Genomic DNA, 24,884 nt, shown 5'->3' on the forward strand with positions numbered 1-24,884 from the left:
TAATCGTGTACATTTCTGTGCATAAGACTCACCATTAATGACTGCGACTCCATATTATTCCTGCTTGTCCTTGCTGTTTGAGAAACACTGCTAGTTAATTTTCACTATTTAACACAAAGAGGTGAGCCCAATGTGAGTGTCGTAAGGGATAGAAAATGTTTGATGTCTGCTATAATAACCCTAATGAGCTCAGAGAGGAGCTCAGCTTTGCTGTTCAGAGGCACAGGTGAGCTCAATCTACACCCAATCAGTGCTCCTAAAACTAAGAGGCGAGGAGGAAGAACGATTCTGTTTGCCCTGCTACCAGCCAGACCTATAGGGAGACCAGGTGTCCCACTTTACGAGGGACAGCACAGCATTTTTATCTCTTGTCCCACGTCCCACATATTGAGATGATGGCCCACATTTGCATTGGTTCTAGTTTTCAAAAGTCAAACCACTGCAGGACAGACGCTTGATTAAAATCTGGATTTTATCCAATAGCTGTGAGAAAAGGAGGGAAGGCTGTCATCATGGCGCTGTGTATGCTGTCAAAATGGACACACGTGGGTCAAGTTGACATTTCACCGTCTTTGTTATGCTATGCCCAACGGGGGACAATTGCGAGTCACCGCAAAGTCCCAAGCTATGCAGATTTAGGCGGAATATGATGGAAACTACCACAAAGAAAAGAAAAAGGAGCTACAACGAAGACTGTGAAACTACTTATAAGTATTTATAAGCCGGTGGAAGGCTAAATTTGCCCGTTATTTTTCAATTTGACACAGGGGGAATATGACATGAAGCAACACAGTTCATGTGAGTAGATGGGCAAAGCATAGAGATGTTACGAGGTAAGGGGCTTCATAGTAATGTTTAAAATTTAAGTTAGATATACAATAGACAATATAAAAATTGTAGACTAAACCTCTCAACCTTGGTAACGTGTCCCACATAGTCCCACACAAATACTCTCTGTCCCACATTTGGTTTGTTGAGACCTGACCCCCTGTCTTCATCCAGTGCATCTAAAATACACCACTTGATGATATTAAAAGGGAAGTTCATCTAAAATGAAATCCTTTTTTGGAGGAATTTCCTGTTTCGCTGTCCCTAACTCTGGTTTCCTCACGTCCCTATAGTCTCCAGCCCTGGCCAATTTGGTGACCTAAACAATAAGAGTGATTATTCTGATCATAGGTTTCACCTCCTCTACAGTGACTTAGAAAATACCTTCAGAACAGCAGTAATGTTAAGTGCTTTTATAAATTACCCTCTGGGTGTTATCATAAAACCCCAAAATATACATTTTCTACTTTTTATGTTATATGATTTTGTCTCAAAGGAGAACATGTGATTCATGTGGATGCTGCAGCAGAAAAAGCATGCAGTTAAATTCAGTTGAACTTGAAAAAACACACACCTACTCACTAAACAATACTGAATTTATTCAGTTCAAACATCTATGGAGAGAGCGTGTTATTCCCTTTGAATCCCTTTATAGTTCCTCCTGCACTTTTTTCCTCATGTTACTGTATTATTTATAATGTGAGGGGTAAGTTAGTGCTTCTATCCTCTTTGGTGTTCAGGACGTGGATGTGCTCACCTCTTGCAGCAGGCACTTCTGTGTCTTTATGCAATTCAAATTAAACATCTTTCCTACAATGTGTCCTCCTCCACGGTGGTTAACAGCTGCAGGCTACAGTGGCTCAGTCGGCTTTTGTTCTTTGACTATTTCTTGGATGGAAAGCGACTTCCCATTCTGGATGGATCAGGTGAAGGTGAAGTTATCCTTCGTGCAGCACTCATTCATCAGAAAGAGGCTGTGTCGACATGAAAAGAGTAATTGACAGGTTTTAAAGTGGAGTGACCGTCTCCCTCAGTGACACTCGAGGCCTCTGAAGAGCTCTCCTGTCCAGCTCCACCTGCAAGATGCTTACGCTGTGTCCTCAATATGTCCTCGGTTGTCAGTTGTTTTTAGTTGTTGAAGCATCGAGAAATATCCTAGTGTTTTTTTCTGCAAGGACACGGAGGAGGACATCAGTGGTCTTAATAAAGTTTCATTTTGGTGTGACATTGAAACTAAAATAGTATTTACTTACTTGGAAACGTGATTGCGATTTTCTGGGAATCGTGTTTATATAATAGACCTTTTTCACCGCTGACATTTTGACTTGTCATAGCGGAAAAAAGCACAGGTGTAAGTATCTCTAATGATGGCTCTGTTGTATTCAAGTGTCCCAGTGAGACTGACAGTAAATCAGCATGCACAACACCAGGAAATCAATCCTGCCGCAACTTGGGGTTCAGTGTTTCACTCAGGGACACTTTGACATGCAGATAGGAGCCGGGGATCGAACTACCAACCTTGCAGTTACAGGAGCACCCGCTCATTGAGCTTCAGCCACCCATGAAAGGTGAATAGCTATTGAAAGAACTTAAAGAGTCACTAAGAGGCTTTTTGTCTCTCTTACAGTGACTGCAAGATTTTTTCCCTGAGGTCTGGGCTGTGCGGTATACAAATCCAGCAACACACTAAAGCATCTGGCTGTCTGCAGACTCTGGTCCTGTTATCTTAGCAGGGTGCACATTTGGGGGTCAATCTAGTGGTGGTTTCTCTGCATGACTTGATTAGAGTGCAGGTCAAAGGAGTGACTCGCTATCCAGGTTTTGTTCTGTAAAGAGGTTCGTTGTCACAGATCACACAGCCAGATGTAGGAGCATTACAGCCTGCTCCAACAAAGTTTAAAATAACCTCCCAGGCTTGTTCTTTGTGTCACGCTGTTGTGTAGCTCAGTTGGTAGAGTGGGTCGTCCTTGAACCACAATGTTGCCGGTTTTGTCCCCGGTTCCTACTGTCTGCATGTCGAAGTGTCCTTGAGTGAGACACTGAACCCCAAGTTGCTCCCCGGGTGCTTTATAGCAGCCCACTGCTCCTAATGCTCAGGTTCAATTTGATGTATGTACCTGTATGTATGTATATGATGATTCTAATAAAATGTAAGTATTTTTTTTTAAGTTTTAATGCCTTAAAGTTTGATTGCAAAAATATTACAACTTATTAGTACATGTGCAGAGTTTCATAAATGTTCTTTTCGTGACCAACCGAGTCGATAAATTTGTCATAGTTCTTTGCAGTCCTAAACACCCAAATCAGCTTTCTGTATGCAGAAACTCGACATGCACATGCTTGTGTATTGCTGCCACGCCAGAAAAAGAAAAACGTTATAGTAGCTTCACGTACTAACATGAAAAGTAACTTATAACAAGTTTTTAACAAGACATACAATCTCTTCGCTATAACAATGTAGTATTATTTGTCTTGTTATAACGTGATAACTTAGCCTATATTGTTATAATGTAAAACTGGAAATTGAGGAATGTGGCTCATTTACACTGTTTAAGTCCATGCTTTGATTGAAACATGCCATAGGCCACTTTACTCAGAGATGTCACCTTGCTCAACTTCCTCTGCAACCTGCCCTACTTCAGTGTGTGTGTGTGTGTGTGTGTGTGTGTGTGTGTGTGTGTGTGTGTGTGTGTGTGTGTGTGTGTGTGTGTGTGTGTGTGTGTGCAGCTCCTGTTTAAACCACTGAGCGGCAGCGTTGCCCCGCAGTCTAACGTGCACTGCTAGATACAGATAAGACCCTCTGGCACTTTGAAACCGCTGATCTGCATCTTCATTTGCATTCCCCGTGTGTCGACTGAGGGAATGTGTGCTGATTCAACATGATGCTGTGATAATTGATATTGTTATCATGTAGATATCTGGATGATCTCTGATGATCTCAGGCGTGTTTCAAGCTTTGCAGGGGATGAGATGAGAGCTGGGATAGTGCACAGGTGTGTGTGTCTGTGTGTGTGTGTCTGTGTGTGTGTGTGTGTGTGTGTGTGTGTGTGTGTGTTCAGGATGAATAATATGTGATCTGCAGTTAATGCTGTGCTGGGATGAGATGATACGTCTGCGTACTGGATGTGTAGATTGTGTGCCCGTGTGTGTGAACTTGAGTGTGTTGCCTGCTGGCAGCTTCATTACTGCCTCTTTAAGTAAGGATAAAGTGTTTTTGCTGACCCGAAACAGATGTAATTTCTCTCTCACTTGCTCCCATTCTGCCCTCCCTTCTATCTATAACACACACACACACACACACACACACTGACACCCCTACACACACGTCTCCAGAGATGCCTTCATAGCAGATGAAGGTTTTTATAATTAGTGGAATAGCCAACCCACACAGTGCAGTGAATTTTCACACAAAATACAAAATGTGATTTTTCATCATTTTTGACAAAGCTTTGATTCATCTGTTTGTTTATTTTCAGCAGCAAACAAAAGGTGATAAGAAACAGGAAGGTTAAAACATATTTTATCTGTTTTCTTAATCTAAACTACTGACTATAATAATCCATAGAATCTGGATAATGTAATAAGTTGATGTATCTATTGTTCATCCTTAATAGATACATTAACTCTCTATGTATGGTTTTCAAGTTTTTATGCTTTTTAATGTACTTTACTCTCCACAGTATTAAGTGAGTCCCCCCCCACTCACTGTCTGTCTCTCTCTTTGTATAGTGGCCTTTGTGTGCGCTCCTCTCTGTGAGTCAAGCTAAATGGCTTTCTATTCAGGAGTGAGAAATGTCATCACTTTGTGTGTGTGCAAGGGAAGAGAGTGTACTTTTTTTTTGTTGAGAAATGACATTGTAAAGGGTCACTATACTTTCCCACTTACACATGCTGGTATCTGGCAATGCAAATAATTTGGGTTTAATTGTTCTTGTTTGTGTTGGAGTTGTGACGGGAATCTGGGCAACACATATCCCTAAATCTCAACAAATAAAAATATTTGTATACCTAGATACCAGTATGTTTTGTATATCTATGTATGTGTGTGATTCAGGTTTTTATTATTGTCATCAAATCCCACAAAAAGACCAAAACTAACTTTTGTAGGCCAACCCGGTTAGAAATTAGGATCGCCTTGGTTCCCTCGACAAAAAGCCAATGGGATTTTTCCATTTTTCCACATTTATGATACTTACACGTTTTATTCCGTAAAATAATCCTCACATATGAACACCACTTTTATGATTTTTGAAGTGTGAATGGAATTTTCAAAAAGCTAACGTTAGGCTATAAACGAACTACACCACAGTCGCATGAACGCGAGTATACACAACGAGTGTGTGATGTTTTGTTGTCTCATTTAGCCACTTGTTAGCAATCGCCTTTTTTAAGACATGTAAAAACTTCAAAATTCAAGAGTGGGATATTTACTGACGTGTTTTATATTGTAGAACAAAACTTTAAAATCTCTTAATCTTGTGTTGACCACAGACCTTATTTCAGGCATCTAACTAAAAACCCACTGACTTCCAGACGAGGGAACTGGAAGTGCTAAAACTCATTTCCTTGTTTTTGGACTCATTCCTGCAGCACTAGCTTCATTATTGTCCAAAAACTATTAAAAACACAATCAATGAGCCACACAGTTGCACTGGGTGATATGTTCCTTTATTACGATGAACATGAGCGCTGTAGTTTATTTTCAGTTAATACCACCTACACCATCCTGCTGCTCTAAATACTCACTAATACACCAAATGTGTAATAATCCGCAGCGGATAATAGCACAAATTTGCACAATTTACAATAACACTACAGTGCCTGGCTGGCTAGAAATAACTAAGACACACACACACACACACACACACACACACACACACACACACACACTGATAATGTCACAGATTAAGCTGCTCCCCGAGTGTCAAAGGTCAGACAGGAAGAGCCGTTAAGTCCTCTCAAAGTCAACTCTCACCTCTTCCCTCTCCCTCCTTCTCCTCCCTTTGCTGCTGTCATTTAGTTTTTCACCCGCGGTAACATCCTTCTATCTCTACCCCCCTCCTTCAGCCTCCTCCCTTGGCTTCCATATTGATTTACTCGGCATCCCGCGGTCACATTCTTGTGGCGAAGGTTTCCGGCTGAAAACGGATGACATTTACCTCCCAGTCACCACACGGCTCATTTAAAACCCCACAAAACACTGCTCTAGCTTTTACAGCGCACGCCGGTGCTGTGGAAGTTAAAGGGCGATTGCAGACATTTGTGAACATCTACATGGTGTAATGAACCACTTTGTTATATCTGAGAAGTGTGAAGGCCTGAGTGCTTTTGGTAAACATCTAAACATGATGAACATGTTGGTTGATCTTTGTTCCTAAACTTCTCCTGTTATTCTCACGCCAACTCTACTTTCCCATTCCTCTTTACTGATCCTTGTTACCATGGAGATGGAAAGAGTGAGACAATGAAAGGTCATGAGAAAGACTGTTTTTTGTAAGGTCAAATAAGTAGAGGCACTGCACACACACACACACACACAAAGCATATCTGAGGGCAGGATGGGAACACCTGTGGTGTGGAAAGTGGGGACCCAAAGGCTGCACCCTGCTTTCACCCAGTGGTGCTGGAAGGAAGGAACCCAAATTTACCCAACGTGGGTGGGAGGCATCACACACACCCCGCACACACACACACACACACACACACACACACACACGCTCATGAGACGCAGGTGTGCACAACTGGGAGGGGCTCGCCACAGCAGGACCACCGGCAGTGAGGCTTAGAGGGATGTACGGTGATATTATACAAGCTGCTCTCTTTCCCCTGTAAATGCATCTTATTGGATTTGATTATAATAAACAACATTAATTCAAATATCTATACTTAGGAATCACTTCATCTCTATCGAGCTTGAAGAAATGTATGTGCATAATTTAAGGATTTGAGTCAATGATGCAGCGCAAGAGCTCGAGTCGGAACAATCAATTCACAAGTGGCTCTAATATAAACTTCAAATGTCACTCAGACGCCTCTATTTGCAGACTGTGATTGTATTCAGTCTAATAAAAAAAATAACTTAATGTTCTTTTCCTGGCGAGCAGATTAACTCATTTTATTCCTCGTGTTAATTGACTTGAGAGCTTATATAAACACTTTCTAATACCATCGCCTACTGATGCTGAAGTCAGTGTGAAATTGCATTAACATTCTCTCATTTCCATCCTCTCTCCTGTTTATTGACTCGCTCCCGTCACTACGGACTTACAACTGGCTCTCTAACTGAGCGAGTTAATGTGTTCAAGAGCCAGCTGTCCCTCAAATAACACACTCAATAATTCATATTGCACAAACACACACATGCTGATCTGTGTGTGTGTGTGTGTGTGTGTGTGTTAAGATCCAGGTCACATCAACACTTTTTGTGTAAACTCGGCAAAGGAAGTAGCAACATAAGTGCTGACAAGCCTTGGACGCGGAATTGTTGCTTGCTAAGGAGGCAATAAAACAATGTATGTGGGTGTGTGTGTGTGGGAGATAGAGTCGCGGTAGGTGTGTGTGTGTGTGTGTGTGTGTGTGTGTGTGTGTGTGTTGAAAGCAATAGGAGGGAGGATGTGAATGCGTGTATGCCCTCTTTACTAATGGAAATCAGATCTCTCATGTGTTGAGCCAGCAGAAGTAGAGAAGTAGATCCATCATGTCAGACTGGGGTCAAAATCACAGGGCGACCTTAGCACACACTAAAAGTAATTCCCCCAAAACGTTTAGCTTGAGCCAAAACCTGTCCTGCTCTTTAATTAACAAAATGAAAATGCATCCGGGGATCAGATATCAGAGAGTTTGACAGTGAAGAAAGCAGGTGGGTGGGGTTATGGGAGCACTTTAATATCTAGATTTGCAACATTGTGTTTGGTGGGACGGAGACTTGCTCGGGCTTGTTGTCTTTAAATGGTTTCTTGCTCCCACTGCTCAACAGCTCATCTGCTTATTTTAGCTGTTTTGGGTCAAGTCAATTCTCAATCTCAAGTCTTGTCGAAGCACGTCTGGAACAAAGTCCTGGGCAAGACAAAGGTTTACATAAATCATAAGCAAATTAACGTCAGTTCATGTATCTGAATTCTGGCCATTCAAATGGCACACTATTGGCCATTTTTGTTCTTTCAAGGCTGTTTTGTTATACATTCCTTAATGCTAAAAACATTGTCAATTAATTGATCAGTTGATGATCTGAAAAAATATTTACAACAATTTTGATAACTGATAAAAATCACCAAAAATACCTAAAATTCTCCGGTTCCAACCTCTCAAATGTGAATAATTGCTGGTTTTCTTATTGTTCAAGTAAATTTCTGGGTTTTGGATTGTTGGTCAGACAAAATAAGCATTTTGAAAATATCAACTTGGGCTTTGGAAACTTGTGATAGGCATTTTTCCCTATTTACTGATATTTTGCGACTAGAAAAGTACACTCCGTAGAGTGCAGATCTCCACCAGGTGTGTCTGCAACAACCACTGCCCGGTTAAGAGGAGTGAGGAGTCAGCAGTAAATGACAATATAAAACAGTTAATAAAATATGTATTTCAAAAAGTGTGAATCACAGCAACCACAAGAGGTCCTTGAGCATAAAGTCATAAATGAGCACAAACAATATGAGGCTGATGGAGGACGTAGTATGTGAGATTAGCCGTGGACAGACAGACAGAAGCACACACACGACCGAACACATAATCTCCTCCCAGGTTTACGCCTGGTGGAGATAATTAATAAAGAGGAAATAATCAGCAGATTATTCAATCATGAAAATAACTTGTTAGTTGCAGCCCTAGCTGAGACCAAGTCAATGCATAGGCCTAATATTTTAAATATTTAATGTGTGGCTATGCAAGGGTCATGTCTAGAAGGTAACCCGCAAATTGTGAAAACTTGCAAAAACTCTCCTGAGACTCGCTGCCCGACAACCACCTATCCTAACCTTAACCAGTCTAGGTCAATGCCTTTAGACACAACCCTATGCAAGGCCTGCTTGACACTTTAATTATTTACTTTTTATTGTTCTGGGGTTTTACCAGGTCACAACCTGACACTAAAATGTTTTTGCTCTCCAGCCTCAATTCAAATCCTATTTCTAGAGCCCTCATTACCAAAACTGTAGAAAAAAAAACTGTTGGCAGAACATTCTGTGTTTATTTAGTGACCCCATTAGTCATATTAAGAGGCTAATAGCAAAAATGGGTTTTCAAGGCAATGAGTTGATCTCAAGTCTACGTCTCTACTGTGTACATCTGCAGTCTGGAAGTGAGATTCATGCAGGTATATCTGAAGGCCAGGTAAAATGTTTTGGCCTTATGACCCTGACATTAGTGTTTGAAAGCACGGTAATGGAGTAAACCAGTGGGTACAGCCTAGCAACTGATATCACAGCACCTTTATTGATCCCTCTAAATACTCTGTTATATGCTCTAGATAGGGTGCTTAAATCCATCCAGCTTTTCAGGTGCTTTTTTCCTTTAATCAGGTCATTAGTTCATTGGGCTGAAAACTGACTAACCTACTGGTCTTCCACGCAGACACACACACCAGGCTGGAGTTCATCGTCTTCTCTTTCTGCTCTGCTGCTTTAACAGGCAGCGACCCCCCCCCATCCCTCCTCACCCCCTCTCCTCTCGTCCACCCCCACAAGAGCCTGATGATGTGCAGGCTCCACAGAGCAGGACTTTCAAACGATATCATTACCATTTCAAAGAACCTGCTGCTGCCTTATGGACCTACAAGCTGTGGCATGTTATCTGGAGCGGGACGTTGTTTGCCACAAACCCAAATCACCACCTTGCATCTTCCTATTTAAACGGCGAGCAGCTACTGTGTGTTACGCGTTTCTGACTCTTGCCGGTTGTGTGTCACTTCAATTAGGGAATCAATGCAGTGTGTGCATCCGCAGTAGTTGCAGGGTATCCTGTGAGGCATCACTACCACTTGTCAGTGTTTCAAACAAAAGCCTTGCTCTTGTTGCTGTCAATTACACGGCAGATATGGAGCAACAAAGAAAGGGACTGAATCACATGCAGGCCTCTGAGGATACACTAAACAGGAGTCCAACACTTTGGAGGACATGATTCTCATTTGATTCATTAGTGCCCAAAAAGGCAAAACGGTGCAGGAGGGAATCTGTCAGCCTACCAGCTTGACGTTTTCTCCTTTTAATACTGCTGAACACAAACACTCAGACTTAAGCGCCCAGCGGTTCCCCTCTGCAACATTAATGTCCTCATTTATCCTCTTATGCACAAATGTCAACCTTTGTCAGCCTGCCTCTCCTTTTCACGCCCTCCACACCTTCACCGACTCCCTCTCCCACCCTTCCCTGTTTCTACTCCTTTGTATTTCATTCCATAACTTCCACCCCATTCATTCCTCCACCCCTACCCACACAGACCCTTTGCCTCCTCAGTCTGTATTCCTCTCACTCTTTCACTCTGCTTTGTGCAACTCATTGTATCCAGCTCACTCTCCTCTTCCTCCTCCCTTTCCCTTATCCTGCGTCCTGCCTAGATATTGCACATTTCTCCAGCACATCTGCTTCTCTTTTGTTTTGTTTCACTGTCTTTTTTCCCTCCTCTCTCTGCTTGGGGATCCTCTAGTGACATCATCATTCCTACAGTTACCATGGTTTCGGGGGGAAAGAGAACGTAATAACTGTTTGGATCAAACAGACAGGCTCAGTGCTGTTGCATCTCACTGTAAAAAAAAAAATAATTATAATAGAGGGGCTCAAGACATTCAAAGCAATTACTCTTTATTACAGGATCCAGATACAGTTTGTGGGTTTAGATGAAAACATGATGTGTGTTCAGGTCAGTGTTAATGACGGGTCTGTGTGAATGAACAAGTTATCGTCGTACAGGTCTTCATCCAGGTCGCCTTCCTCTTCTGTGAAATAGGTGGGGAAAGGAGGGCTGAGCAGGGAGGAGCTCCTGGTCGGCAGTATAGTGTCTCTTATCTGGAACACACACAATCACACACACTGTTTGTAGTAGCTGTGAGGATGCTCTTTTCTTAATTAGTACTGAAATAATTAAGAGACAGAAAGTGTTTCTAGTTGTTAAAGCTGCAGTGGGTAGAAATGGAGCACATATGATTAAAAAAAAATAAGTTATATCCTGACAGTAGTGCATGAGACAGGTGAAAAAAAATCCTGTTCCTCTGTGTCCTCCGGTGTTCCTAATGGCATCTGCAAGATTTCACAGATCGGAGGAAAACAACCAATCAGAGCCGAGCTGGAGCCTTGCCGTCTCTGAGCAGCTGTCAATCACTCGCAAACTCCGACCAAACTAGGCAGCGCTGATCAAATATGAAATACTGTTTAGCTGTAAAATGAGAAAGTTTGCTCTGGTTGGTGGGCGGTGGTGCTTGGTATTTCCTCAACTGATCTCAACATGACTGCTGGGTAACAAACGTTCTCATTTTACAGCTAAACAGTACACTACAAGGTGATTCTGAAAACATTTGAGGCGAGAAAATAGGCATTACAGAAACAGAATAGTGATTCATATTTGATCAGCGCTGCCTAGTTTGACCGTTTGATTGGAGTTTGTGAGTGATTGACAGCTGCCTCGGCTGAATGAACAGCCAATAGGAACGCTCTCTCTCTCTCTCTCTCTGAAATGACCTGTGATTGGCCAAAGTCTCCCATCAGATTTTTTTAAAGCCTGAAAACAGAGCCATGAGGAGGAGCAGAAGTCTAGTTTCCTCTCAGAACACTTGAATTACAATATGCTGAAAGTTTATTATGGTATTTTTGGCCCAATGATGCCAAAAACATTCTGCTGCTTTAACTTAGTTAGTCAAAGCAAAAAATGCCTGAATCTCAAATGTGAGGATTTATTGCTTTTCTATGATTTATTTGATCTCAAATAGAATATCTTTGGGTTTTGCACTGTTAGCAGAACAAAACGAGCACTTTGGAAATGTCACCTTGGGGACAGGAAAATGTGTTGCAGGCATTTGCCACTAATTTCTAACATTTTTCAAATCTAATCAGCAGTTCTCAAACTTTTTTCTGTCATGCCCCACTTCAGAAGCAGAAAAAACTTTCATGCTCCCCCCCGCCCCTTTCCACATAAACAGAGAGAAAGTTAGAATCCTTAAACTTGCTAAATTCAATCCAAATCCAGAGCAGTAATATAGCAGCAAACAACTATTTGCTATGTAAAGATATAGTAGAGATGTCCACCTGAGCAGAGAATGAAGTCACTCTCCCTTTGTGTGTGTTGTAATCAGCTTCTCACGCTTTGTTGACATAAGCGAGCCGGCCGAGCGCGCCTTTTTGAGCATATGAGCATGACCCACTGGCTAGCTCACGGCCGCCGCTCTAGACTTTGCTCATATCTTTTTTCCTGATTTTCATGACATTAAACCTATATTTTTGATGTAATAATAATAATAATAATTATGTAATAATAATGTATAAATCCCAAAATAGCCCATGAAATAAGGAATAATCCCACAACATTATTCATTGTCCATATTTAACATTAATTATTATTAGTTATTCTCAGATGGATATTGCTGTTTGTTGTGTGTAGAGGTGCGTGTGTGTACAGTATTGCGTTGAAACGAGGAGATGGAGACAGACAGACAGAAGAGCACGTCGGTCTGCCGCGCTGCATCACGAAGTTTCAAATACCTTCGAATATTTATCACCGAAGCTTTGGAGCCCAAAAAATGGTATTCGAGACAGCCCTAGAATTCACAGGGGAACACGGCATGCATGCAATCCAGCATTCTTTTATCTCATTGACATCAGCGTTACTGATATACTGTTCGCTCTCTTTACATCATAAATGCAAAATCATCTTTAAATGTTGCAAAAGAAGGAGCAGCCACAGTGAGCTGTAAGGTGAAGATTTGCAGGCGACAGCTTAACTTTCTGCCGTGTGCAGCACGGAATCAAATCGCGGTTGCAATTGCTATTGACTGAATCTTTATTACAACGACCCAAGTTTGTTTGGCTGCACTGTAAACGGATAGACCAGCTGTTCTTCTGGGAGAGTTTGCTGTAAACCACTCTTGCTGTTACCATGGCCACCACAGATGTCGCCAAATCGACCAGGATTTAAATCTTAAGGATTACAACAGTATTGGGGAAACTACAAATAAGGCAAGCCAATTTCATTGAAACAAACTACAAAGATTTAGGTTAGCAAGATTAGTGTTTGTTTAGTGTTCCCACGTGAATCATATTCATTACTTTTCCATTTGGTGGTCATACACAGCCCCTCCTGCAGCGGGTCTACGCACCCAAGGGGCCCCTCACCTCCAGTCTGAGAACCACTGGGCTAATCGATTAACCATACATTTTGCTTTTTTTTTAATTAAAGAAAATCAATAATTAATGTTACTACTAGTTGCAGCTCTTCGTCTTAATTTGAGTCAATAAAACATTCCTCATTTACATATGGACATTAGGGCTGCACAGAATAATAAAAACAAACTGTAATGTACAAACATTATTAACCTGCTTGTGTGCCCTTTAGGGTAATGTGATATAAGTGGATCCAGGTATGTGTGTGTGTGTGTGTGTGTGTGTAAGAGAGCTGAGCTGGTGAAATACAATGCACATTTGTATTCATTATCGCTTGTCTGCAAAACAAATAATAGCACACACAAAAGGAGAACACAAAATGCAGCGTATGGAGATGGATGCTGTGGATATTACTAACATCATTAAGGTGCGCGCTCCCATTCCCTCACAGAAAAATACACAAACACAAGCACACACACTCACATGCTGCTGATCCAGCACAGTGTCAATGAAGATGGATCACACTGTCTTGCAGGTGTGACGGTGTTTTCCAGGTGCAAGGTCACTCGTGTCTGCCAGAACACTGAGCATGCTGGGATTGACCTTAGACTTAACACTTCACGAGCGTGCATGTATATGATTATTCTTACCTTCAAGACGCAGTTCCTGTGGCCGGGGACGGAGCCGTTCACATACAGCACATTATACTTGGTATTGACCCTCCATATCTGGAAGCGAGAGAGGAAGCAGATGAGAGAGTATTGAACTGAAATTGCAGTCAAGGACAAACAAGTTCAAAACGACGTCTGTGTGCGTGTGTCCCTGTGAGTGTGTGTGTGTGTGTGTGTGTGTGTGTGTATACCTTCAGTCCGTAAGCTGTGATGAAGGTGTTGCCCATCCGGCCGGGCATCTTTTTCCCTTTGAAAACTTTGGCTGGATCCTAGACGCAGATGATAAAAGACACGCACGCTCAAATGTCTGGATTATGGGAAGCCAACTGTTCATGTCTGGCATGGGTGAGCATCTTAAACGGTGTGTGTGTGCGTGTGTGTGTGTGTTTGTGTGTTTGTCTTACCCCTCCAGGTCCAGAAGCTCCTGGTCTACGATGAGTTTTGGTTTGTCCATGGGTGGCTGGCTGACCTTTGAACCCATATCGCTTCATTACGCCTTGAAAACCCTTACCGATGCTACACACACACACAAACACAAGAAATGTATATTTTTACTTTCTCGTGTGTTGACTTGTTGCCTCGGAGGATAATGATACAAGATAAGAAAAGAGGTTTGGACTTTCTTGTAAAGTCAAAAAAAAATGATCTTTCTTCAAAAACATGATGCTGGAGATGAAAGAGGGCAAGAAGTAGGAGAGGAAAGCCAAGAGGAAGCGCCAGCGAGTTCTGGCAGAACAGAACTTACGATTTGGCTGTGACGTCCACATATTGGCCCGGACGGAAATGTGCTGCGTACAGGGGAGTTCCTGAAACACACCACAAACAAGATTATATAACAAAATGTGTACAAAACTGCCAATATAGATATTAGGTTCTACTGTGTGACGTGTGAAAATGTAGTGAATGAGTATTTCTTTAATTATAAGAAGGGCTGTCAATTGATTAAAATATTTAAATCGCATGATAGTCCATAGTTAATCATGATTAATTGCAAATTAATCGCACAATTTGTATCTGTTCAAGTGAGATTTGTCAAGTATTTAATACTCTTATCAACATGGGAGAGGACAAATATGCTTGCTTTATGCAAATGTATGCATATATTTATTATTGGAAATCAATTAACAACACAAAATGACAAATATTATCCAGAAACCCTCACAGGTACTGCATTTAGTATAAAAAATATGCTCAAATCATAACATGGCAAACTGAAGCCCAACAGGCAACAACAGCTGTCAGTGTGTCAGTGTGCTGACTTGACTATGACTTGCCCCAAACTGTATGTGATTATCATAAAGTGGGCATGTCTGTAAAGGGGAGACTCGTGGGTACCCATAGAACCCATGATCATTCACATATCTTGAGGTCAGAGGTCAAGGGACCCCTTTGAAAATGGCCATGACAGTTTTTCCTCGCCAAAATTTAGCACAAGTTTAGAGCGTTATTTAGCCCCCTAAATTTGAGTTAACGCGTTATTATCGCGTTAACTTTGACAACCCTAATTATAAGCTAATGCACGTGCATACCTGGCTTGACGATGGCGTTGTCTGAGACTTTGAAGGTGGTGACTTTCTGTTTCGGAGGCACCCCTGCATTCCTGAACATCTCCATTTCCCCGTCAGACCTCTGCCAGTCAGAAAGATGGAGAGAGAGAGAGAGATAATTGTGAGGATGGAGGGAAGGAAATAAAGTGGTAAAAGAAGAACGAACAGCAGTTGGACTTTGGCATATTCAAATTAACCGTGGGCCTGTTATGACTGTACGGGAGCCAAACACACGCACGCACACTTGGCAGTGAGCATCTCTGACATTTGCTTTCACTCGGCTCGCTCTCATCTCCTCCAGCCCCTCCAGTCACTCTAAACTCTCTCTCTCTCTCTCCCTTTCAACAGAAGGGTGAAAATCAGCCTGCCAAAGCTTCTCACTCCGACTCTTCTGACTGAAGAGTGATGCGTCTGTGTGAGAGGGGTTTCTAAACAACTTCATGTTTTGACACTGGCCCATCAATCTATCAAGACTCAAGGAATAAATCGCACTTTGATTTGTTCAGCCTAGTTCATCTGTTTTTAACCTTAGAACGATGGGTGCAACATTTAAAGGGCCAGTGTGTAGCATTTTTGGGGATTTATTAGCAGAGAGGGAATATATATAGTCATTATGAAGTTATCATTAGTGTTTAATCACCTGAAACTAAGAATTGTTGTGTTTTCGTTAGCTTATAATCAGCCCTTCATATCTACATAGTCATCTTCCTCTTCCTCTTCAAGGAGTTCGCCATGTTTCTACAGTAGCACAGAACGGACAAACCAAACACTGGCTCTAGAGAGAGCCTTTCTCGTTTTTACGTTACCTGAAGACCACCGTAGTTCTCTGACACGTTTGTGAAACTGCGATAACGTGAGCTGCAGAGTGCAAAACCGTGGTACCGCCAGCCGCCGTCTGACTTCCGTTGCTCCTAAAGTAGTGTCATTATGGTCAGGATGGCCTCTGAGCGAGGTGAGCGGCGTTACCACGGTTTCGCACTAGGCAGCTCATGTTATCGCAGTATTGGAAAGGGAGGAGTGAGCGGAGGGGTACTCTGCAATCTGCAACAACACCACTAGATGCCACCAAATCCTACACACTGTACCTTTAAAAAGGAGAAGTTCCTTATCATACATCATACTAAGGCTGTTCCGAATGCCATTTTTTGGGCTTCAGAGCTTCTATAATAATTAGCGTTGAATATGAATAATGTTGTGGTGTTATTCCTTATTTCATGGGCTATTTTGGGATTTATACCTTATTACATACTGATGTATAAAGAAAAGCAGAAAAGGGATTACCATGGCGACGGTTGAAGCTGCGAAGCATTTGTGTCAGCCCTACATGAAACATTACAAAATAAGTTCTTTAAACCTGTCTAACCTAGTATTGGTTCACAGATTAAACTTGCAGCGTTTGACTTCTGGAGGTCAGATGTGCAGTCTGAGGCAGTGATGGGACTATGAGAGTTTATTATGAGCATAGAAAGTCACTTGTCAATGTTAAAGGGACATAACAGCAATGAAATCTATTGGATTCCGTTTATTTAGACACCCAAGATGAAATATAGTCACTGATGGTTTAGTGGGTGAGTATAATTTCCTGACTGTAGAGCTGAATTCATAAACGGTCTTATAACTGGGAGGCCTGATGCGAGCTCAATGCAACAGGGAAATGACAAAACTCTGTTATACTTCCATAAAGCTGTCGCACTGATTAGATTTTTCTTGCATGATTATGAAATGTAGCCAGAACTAAAATGAGCAAAAATCGGACATTGTGATGTGATTAAGTATTTGGCACTGGCTGCTCTGCTGCTCTGAAGAGCGTAGTGACTGGTATGATAAGATATGACATTCTCAAACATTACAATTCAGTACATATCGAACAGCTCAACAAGTCATCCGTTTCAGCCTTATTTATGATTCATGTATTTAATATTGCATGTAAAATAACTGTCTAAAATGTTGAGTTTTTTAGTGGAGGGTTATTTAATAAATAATTAAAACAAATAAAAAGTAAATTTTAATTTTTTGCGTTGTGAATTACTGAAATTTTGGCAATTTCTCAAACTATTGGAAGGCAAAAATAAATAAGCACATAATTAAATGGCGCTTCTGTTTCGGGACAGCTGCTGATTATAAATACCGCAAAACACAATTATTTTTTAATTACTATATTCCCACCCCCAGCCCAAATTTCATATTTAGAAATACATTTTTCCACCTCATTTCAAATCCTTTTATTTTGCTTTAAGCAAGACGATGTAACTTCTGAGAGAAAAATAACACATTCTTCCCCTTTTCAAAAATGAAAAGGTGAATTCAGTATACCAACATACCATTGCTGAATTCAATACACTCAGGGTTTCTGCTCCAGCCTAACATGGTCTTGTAGGACCAGTAACTCATGGTGGTTAATGTTAGCAAACTTTAGGTAAATATAGCTTTATAACGGACCGTCAGTTTGCCGTCTTTACGACTCTTCTCCACTTGTGCTACTGATACAGCAGCTTAGCATTTTAGCTAAATACTAAGCTGCTTTAAGTCTAAATTTGTTATTCTCACCCCACCAAACTCGCATATCAAAAACAGTATCAGGTGCTTTTTTCATGTTTCACATGATTGTTGTTTGGGCCTCTCTTGGTATAACAAAGCAGAGGTATTTCAGTTTGCTATGATTAACTTCACAGGTTTCTTACTTCTTCCTAAATAGTACTTTTAAAAAACCTGCAATAACTATCAACTCCTGAGGGAAATATCTGGCTCTTTCGCTGCTAACTGCTCCTCTAGGTTCAACAGTAAGTCTCTAACTTTGTCTGTTGGCTGTTTGGTGCAGAGCAGGTAGTGTGCAGTGGGGTTTTGTTTGTGTGAAAACTGCCTTTCTGCTGCATTAGAAAACGACGCCATGAGAGCAGTGAGAGTGAACCAAAGTCAGATAGCTAAAGAATGAGCTGAAACTCATTATACAGCTCTGTAAAGCTGAGGGAAGCAGATTCAGGAGATCATTGTCTATGGGTTCATCACTACGAGCAACCCTTTCACATACTCAGTTTTTTCACATTGTCATTTTGATACATTTCTATTGTAATAAATATTGATTATAGACAGTTAAAGAGAATTGAGCCTGAAAATCTGGACCAAAAGACAGCTGCAATAACAATTCACTTACCACATATTTTCTAAATAACATAATAATACGTCAACAAATCCAATTTCACAGCTAATACCCCCTTTACACCTGGCTTTAAAATGCGTTTTGGGTGATGGGATTGCAATTAGATAGTGCTGACCGCAGGAAAATATAGCACGCATTGAGGATGGATAGTGACCACCTCCAGATGGTCAGGGACGCATTGTGATGCACAAGTGTAAATGTAATTGCGTTTTCAATCCATATACAACAACTACATGGGCGGTTGTGATGCGTGGGTCGACCCCACAACGTTCAGGTAAACTAACTAGAAATTATCACTGGTTAGGGCGGGCAGGTCAGAAAGTGACAAAGTAGAGTTCCAAGTAAATTATCAAGAAACAATGTGTGCTATTAGTCCAACTTCCACCTTCTCTTCCCCTCTCTCAGTCACTCTCACTCTCTCTGTCAAACACACACACACAAACAGAGCGAGCGCCAGTAGTTGTCTTTGTCCGCAGTCCTGACAATTGTGCTGCTATAATGCATAAAGTTGGAGGTTTGCGGGTGGGGTCGGGTTCAGGTGGTAGATTAATGCTTGTTTTTGTGGGTTTGTGCAGATCGTCTCTTATAATGGGTAAAAACGTGACCCTGATAACTAGTGGGTATAAATAAGTAATCTCTGACTTGACCCATTCGGATCTCAAGTGTGGACACTGGAGACACATATTAACACCAGGTGTAATGTCATAAGGTCAAATCATATTTATATAGATCTGGATATGAGACGCATTTTAATGCAAGGTATAAAGGGGGTCTATGATAAAAAGCTTACACATGTATTTTTTAGGTTATTAACAGCTATTTCTTACATGGAATGGTGAAACGTTTTTCCCTCCTACCAGGAGGGCAGCGGTGTGTCCATCATATTCTTCCTTGGACAGGTGCTTTATTACATGGCAGTCCTGCACCTGGAAAAAAAACAACAGACGCTGGATTAACAATAGTCCTAGTCTGATTGAAGTGTTCACTGTGCCTCTCGTTTGCTCCTGACCTACAACATAAACACATTTCGATGAAAGTCCCTTGTGTAAAACATTTTAATACCTGACTATCACCACATTTTGGGCCAAATGCAACAATAGGATGACATCACACGGCATTTAGCAATACATGATGCATTGCCAGTAAATCAGAAGATGAGGGAAAACAGTACACAAACACTGCAGTATGACACACTTTCAGTTTTGCTCCAGACAGAACATGTACCACAATGAGCCAAAGTGGTGGGAGTACTTTCATCCTGAGAAAGTAATTCAAACGCTCTACTTTTCATCAAGCACAGACCGTTCCTGTATCCGCTGAAAAGAAACAAATGACTAAATGCGACAAAAGTGAATCAGCAGATGGGGATAAAAGTTTCTGTGTGTCTTTGAATCTGATATCAAGCGGAGGTGATGACAAAATAAACAAAAGTCTGACTGTTCACATTTTACTGAAATTGCAATAGGTGTTTGTTATGCTACCCGCTACAGTATGTCAATATCAATGAAAGGAGAGCGAACACACGCAGCCGCCTGTGGGCCATCAATATACTTCACTGACAAATTAGTCGATGAGATTAAAACGTGATCTGAATAAACAAATATCTCCTCGTTGCACCTCTTATGATCAAAGCCTGCAGGTGAGATTTCAAGGTGTTCAATATTTTCTATTGTTTCCCCGACACTCCACAGAACAATCCAATTTATTTGACTGCTTTTCTGACCTGCTGGTCATTTCATTATGGATCACAAACACACATTATCATTCCTGAAGAATACTGGGCTGCGGCTGTTTTGATGCAAAGCTGAGGCACAATAGAAAAGGCGACAGGTGTGTGTGTGTGTGTGTTACCTGTAACATGGTGGCTACGTGTCTTTCTCCTGTTTTTGTCCAGATGGGAGCCATCCCCAACTTCACTGCTACTAACCCAACTCTTCGACTACCTGAGAAAAAGGAAACAGATGAACAGAAGGTTGAAGTGTGAGCGAACAGGAAGGAGACTCATGATGTACGCAGCTCTCACTAATCATGACACCTACCCTCTGACCACTCGTGACGCTGCCAGGGCTCATCTTTGAGTGGGTTGAGCTTGTCAGCTGTTTGGCTCCTGTATTCTTGTGCCATGCTCTTCCTCATGTACTCCTGGTTGTCCTCTGTGAGGTGTTCATCAAACCATGTTGTGGTTTTTACTGTCCTGATACAACCTACCAAATGGGCAGGACTGCAAGAAAAGAAAATCAGGGAGTCAGGTGCTACTACACTTTGTTGATTAATGTTAAAAATAAAAATTATAATTCATGTTGAGTGAGTGAAATGTCAGAAAATAGTTAGATATGCACATCACAATTTAAAAAGTACGAGGTAACAATTTCAGATAGCTCATTTAGTCTGCCAAACAGCCCCAAACTCAAACATAATATGCAGTTTACACTGATAACACACACAAACAATAAGCAGCACATTTTACATTTGAGAAGTTGACATGGTATTATTTTTTATTTTTGACAATCAAATAAAATAACTGATTATCAAAATTGTGGCTCCTTAGTTATCTGAGGATCATTCCAGGGCTGATTTATGTATTCACAGTACTACACCTCTCTAGGGAGGGGGAGGACGGTCTGCAGGACAGATAATAATGCACACAGTGCACTTTCATAGACTGAGCTACTGGAGTTACCCTGCACCATACTCACTTTTAACAGTCTCTTCTGCACTATATTCACTTTTAACAGTTTTCTTCATCTCCTTGTATTTTTATATCTGGTATATTTGTTTGTACTACTAACTTTTTTACTGCCTCTTTACTAACATGTTTTTGCACTATGGAACTGTGATGCTGGAAACTTGAATTTCCCTCTGGATCAATAAAGTTACTATCTATCTATCTATCTATCTATCTATCTATCTATCTATCTATCTATCGATCTATCGATCTATAACCTACACTGATACTTGCCTCATACTACTCTGTCACTTTAGTTTACTAAGTCAGTTTAGTCAGCAGTGTCCTTGCTGGTGAGTAACAAGCAGGTTCACACATTCACACGGACAGTTTGTGCATTTTAAGTGCATAAATGTCACTGCTAAATGACGAGTCAATGCAATATGATGTATTGGCATGAGTGTAACAAAGTGCCAAAGCACAAAGACAGAAATAAAAAACAAGTTACGCAGGACTGAATTCAGGACCTTGGTGACCTTTTGTCATATTAAAGTCTGCCCACGTCTGCTCGCAGATGGCTATCAACACATTACTCATTTGTTACTGTAGACTGAGGAGTGGTTCATCAGTTTGTCTTTTATACTGGTCTCTATATTAATTATTACATTTTTTTTTATTATTATTTAACCTTTATTTAACCAGGTTATTCCCATTGAGATTAAGAACCTCTTTTCCAAGGGAGACCTGGCCAAGACGGTCAGCAGCAAAAACACAAAGTTGCAGACACAGACACAAATAGAGATAAAATACAATTCACAAACACTGAAAGCACTAAAATGTGCATTAAAAGAGAACTACCTAAAGACGAATGGGGGGACAAAAATGAACTTTTCTGGGAGTCAGCTGTAAAACAAGGGGGCTAAAAACATTGGCATGCCATAGAGTCTGCTTCTAAAGCCTTCATTTTAGATTTAAACATGTTTAATGATACCAGCTTGTTGATTTTTGGGTCATTTTGGAGCAAATTCCAGGCTGAGGGTGCAGAATATGCAAAAACCCTTTCCCCAATTTTTGTCCGAGCTTTTGGGACAGAGAGCACAAAGAGGTCCTGTGAACACAGTGAATACTGTCCACACTTTTTTTGTGTAGTAAAAACACTTAAGTATTGTGGGAGCAGACCCAGAATCACCTTATATATAAGGATGTACCAATGGGAGAGCCTACGGGTTGCCAGTGCAGGCCATCCCACCCGAGAGTACAACTCACAGTGGTGAGTCACAATTTCTAGTATAACACTGAAAATCTAAAATCTTAAAAAAAATTTACAGTGAAAAAAAAACACGAATGACCTTGAGAACCTTTCAGCTGTGTTTAAAAAATAAAAAAAAAAAACACAAAAAATGTAGAATCCTTAGGAAATATTTGCAATTACTGTTAAGTTAAATGGTATATGTTAGTTATAAGAGGCAATTAAGCAAAGCTTTGGCGTTATTTATACTGAGAAAATGATAACATTCTTTTAATGTCTTTGATACGATCTTATGTAACTTTTACCATTCTTTTATTGGAAGCCTTTTAACCTTTTCTTTTACCTGCAGGTTTAACGGTCTTTCTGTGAATGACAAGAACAGTCTAAATAGTATAGTCAAAGTGTGCTCCAGGATTAGTGGAGTTCAGCAGAAGGATTTGGGCACAATTTGGGAGAAACGGGTGGCTGAGAAAGCAAAAAAAAAAAAGATCAGCCAACCAGATCACATTCTTTCTGCTGAATCCTCTCTAATGCCTTCAGGCCGACGTTATAATGTGCCCTTAAGGAGAACAAATCCTAACTCCAAGTCCTTTATCCCTTCTGCTGTTAAGCTGCTGAACACAGACCATACCCATTTTAAATGACTGTTATTTAGAGGAACTTTAAGATATGTTATTCTCATATATTGTTTCTTATTTTTTGGGGGCTTTTATTGCCATAATCCTATTTATTTATATGGTTCTTATTGTAACTTGTCCCTCCAACTGCCCCACGCCTTTAATATGTTTCCTTTGGGAACTCACAAAATAAGGAATATGGAGGATGTTTTTGAGAAGAGATGGAATCTAACAGAAGGAAAAATATAGATACATGGGTTAACACGCATGCACATATACATACACATATGCTTGGAGGTGACCTGACGTTAAGGAGGATGCATGTGTATTAAATTATTTTTTTATTTAATTTATTATTACGCTCGTATTTTTGTATTATTATTGGGTTTTTTGGGGGGGTTTGCTTTGCTGGCTTTGTTGTTTTGTTTTTTTAAACTATATTCTTTCTTTTTGTCTTTATTATTATTATTATTTCTTTTCTAGGTTTTGAATGTTGAGGTTGTTTTCTTTAGTGTACTTGATGGGTTTGTCTGTAAAGCTCATCTACTTAAAAGTTGGTTTATAGACTGTTGTAATTACAAACAGTGGATTGCATATATGAAAACAGCCTTGAAAAAATAAAGTATAAAGAAAATAAATATATGTTTCCTTTGACTTAACTAGTTATTGGTTGTCTGGTGTATGTATGGATGTATGGACTGGGAATGCTACAAATTAATTGCCCCCTTGGGGATAAATAAAGTTGTCTGAACTGAACTGAACTAAACAAAAAAAAAATACAAAAAAAACACAAAAAATGTAGAATCCCTAGGAAATATTTGCAATTACTGTAAAGTGAAATGGTATATGTTAGTTATAAGAGGCAATTAAGCAAAGCTTTGGGATTATCTATACTGAGGAAATGAGAACATTAGCTAATTTATTGGCAAATAAAAAGATCAGGTAAAAAAAACAGCAAGGACAGGACAGAACTAAAATGCAAAACAGTGTTAATTCACCACAGAAACCTAGAGAAGCTCACATACTGGTTCACTCCAGTCACATTAGCACCACTAGCCAGTTAGCATCAGTATGATCTACCTCTCAGCTGCTGCTCGAGGAGAGATGAGTCTTGATCCTCTCAGGAGAAGAAGCCGACAGCTCCACGAAGCCATTGCGCTCTTTAATATAGATACACTTACATATAAATATGAGAAGCTACACACAGACTAAAGAGGGCATGACGTCTCACAACATTATGATCAACCATGCCTTCTAAATGTCACCCTGGCTGCTTCCGGTACGGGACAAAAACAGTTCCGCTGCACAGAGAGGTCATCACAAAGGTTCCGAGCAACACTTTTTGTCTTAACTTGCTTAATTTGCTTAATCTGGAATTATTTATATTATTCAAACTGTATTTCAGACACACAGGAGGGTCCATAGCAATTAAAGAAAAGAAAAAGAAACAAAAACATACTAGATAAGACCACAGCAGTTCATCATTCAATTCATATGTAGGCTATCTGGTATCCACAAAGGGATCAAACTATTATGTTTATATAAAATGTAATGTTGTTGATGGCTTGATACAAATAACCCAATATAAACGAAAATATTTTATATTATTTTTTTCCATTTTCCCTCCCACCCCCGACAATAAAAGAAGCAACCAATATAACATTAAGTGTGATAAGTTGCACAAAGGGTCATCAAAAAGGTTCCGAGCAACACATTTTTTCTTAACTTGCTTAATTTGCGAATGGACTCTTGTTTTTGAAAATCTTTTTATTTTATTTATTATTTATTTTCTGCCTATGTGTATCTTCATTTTGTTAGAGGTGCCATTTAACTGTTTAATTGTATGAT

General features: G+C 40.5%; 1 protein-coding gene across 1 annotated transcript; it reads right to left on the minus strand.

Moving 5' to 3' along the window:
• Positions 1–10,605: 10,605 nt before the first annotated feature.
• mrpl3 (mitochondrial ribosomal protein L3) lies at positions 10,606–24,329 on the minus strand. Its single transcript, XM_074613620.1, has 10 exons — positions 24,117–24,329; positions 20,541–20,726; positions 20,357–20,444; positions 19,333–19,431; positions 15,331–15,430; positions 14,547–14,607; positions 14,206–14,317; positions 13,993–14,070; positions 13,781–13,858; positions 10,606–10,826 (listed from the first exon to the last, which is right to left on the minus strand). The coding sequence occupies exons 1-10, from the start codon at positions 24,188–24,190 to the stop codon at positions 10,677–10,679; spliced, it is 1,026 nt and encodes a 341-aa protein (XP_074469721.1). The 5' UTR covers positions 24,191–24,329; the 3' UTR covers positions 10,606–10,676.
• Between the last annotated feature and the right edge of the window lie 555 nt (positions 24,330–24,884).

Source organism: Sebastes fasciatus, chromosome 17, assembly GCF_043250625.1.
Source record: "Sebastes fasciatus isolate fSebFas1 chromosome 17, fSebFas1.pri, whole genome shotgun sequence".
Classification (NCBI taxonomy): Eukaryota; Metazoa; Chordata; class Actinopteri; order Perciformes; family Sebastidae; genus Sebastes; species Sebastes fasciatus.

Bases quoted from the DNA above. Each gene is read 5' to 3' on its own strand.
- mrpl3 (XM_074613620.1), bottom strand. From the start codon at position 24,190: ATGGCTTCGTGGAGCTGTCGGCTTCTTCTCCTGAGAGGATCAAGACTC. The intron at 19,432-20,356 runs GTAACACACACA...TTTTTTTTCCAG, and splicing joins ACGTAGCCACCATGTTACAG to GTGCAGGACTGCCATGTAAT. The intron at 10,827-13,780 runs GTAAGAATAATC...TGTGTGTTCCAG, and splicing joins ACAGGAACTGCGTCTTGAAG to ATAAGAGACACTATACTGCC.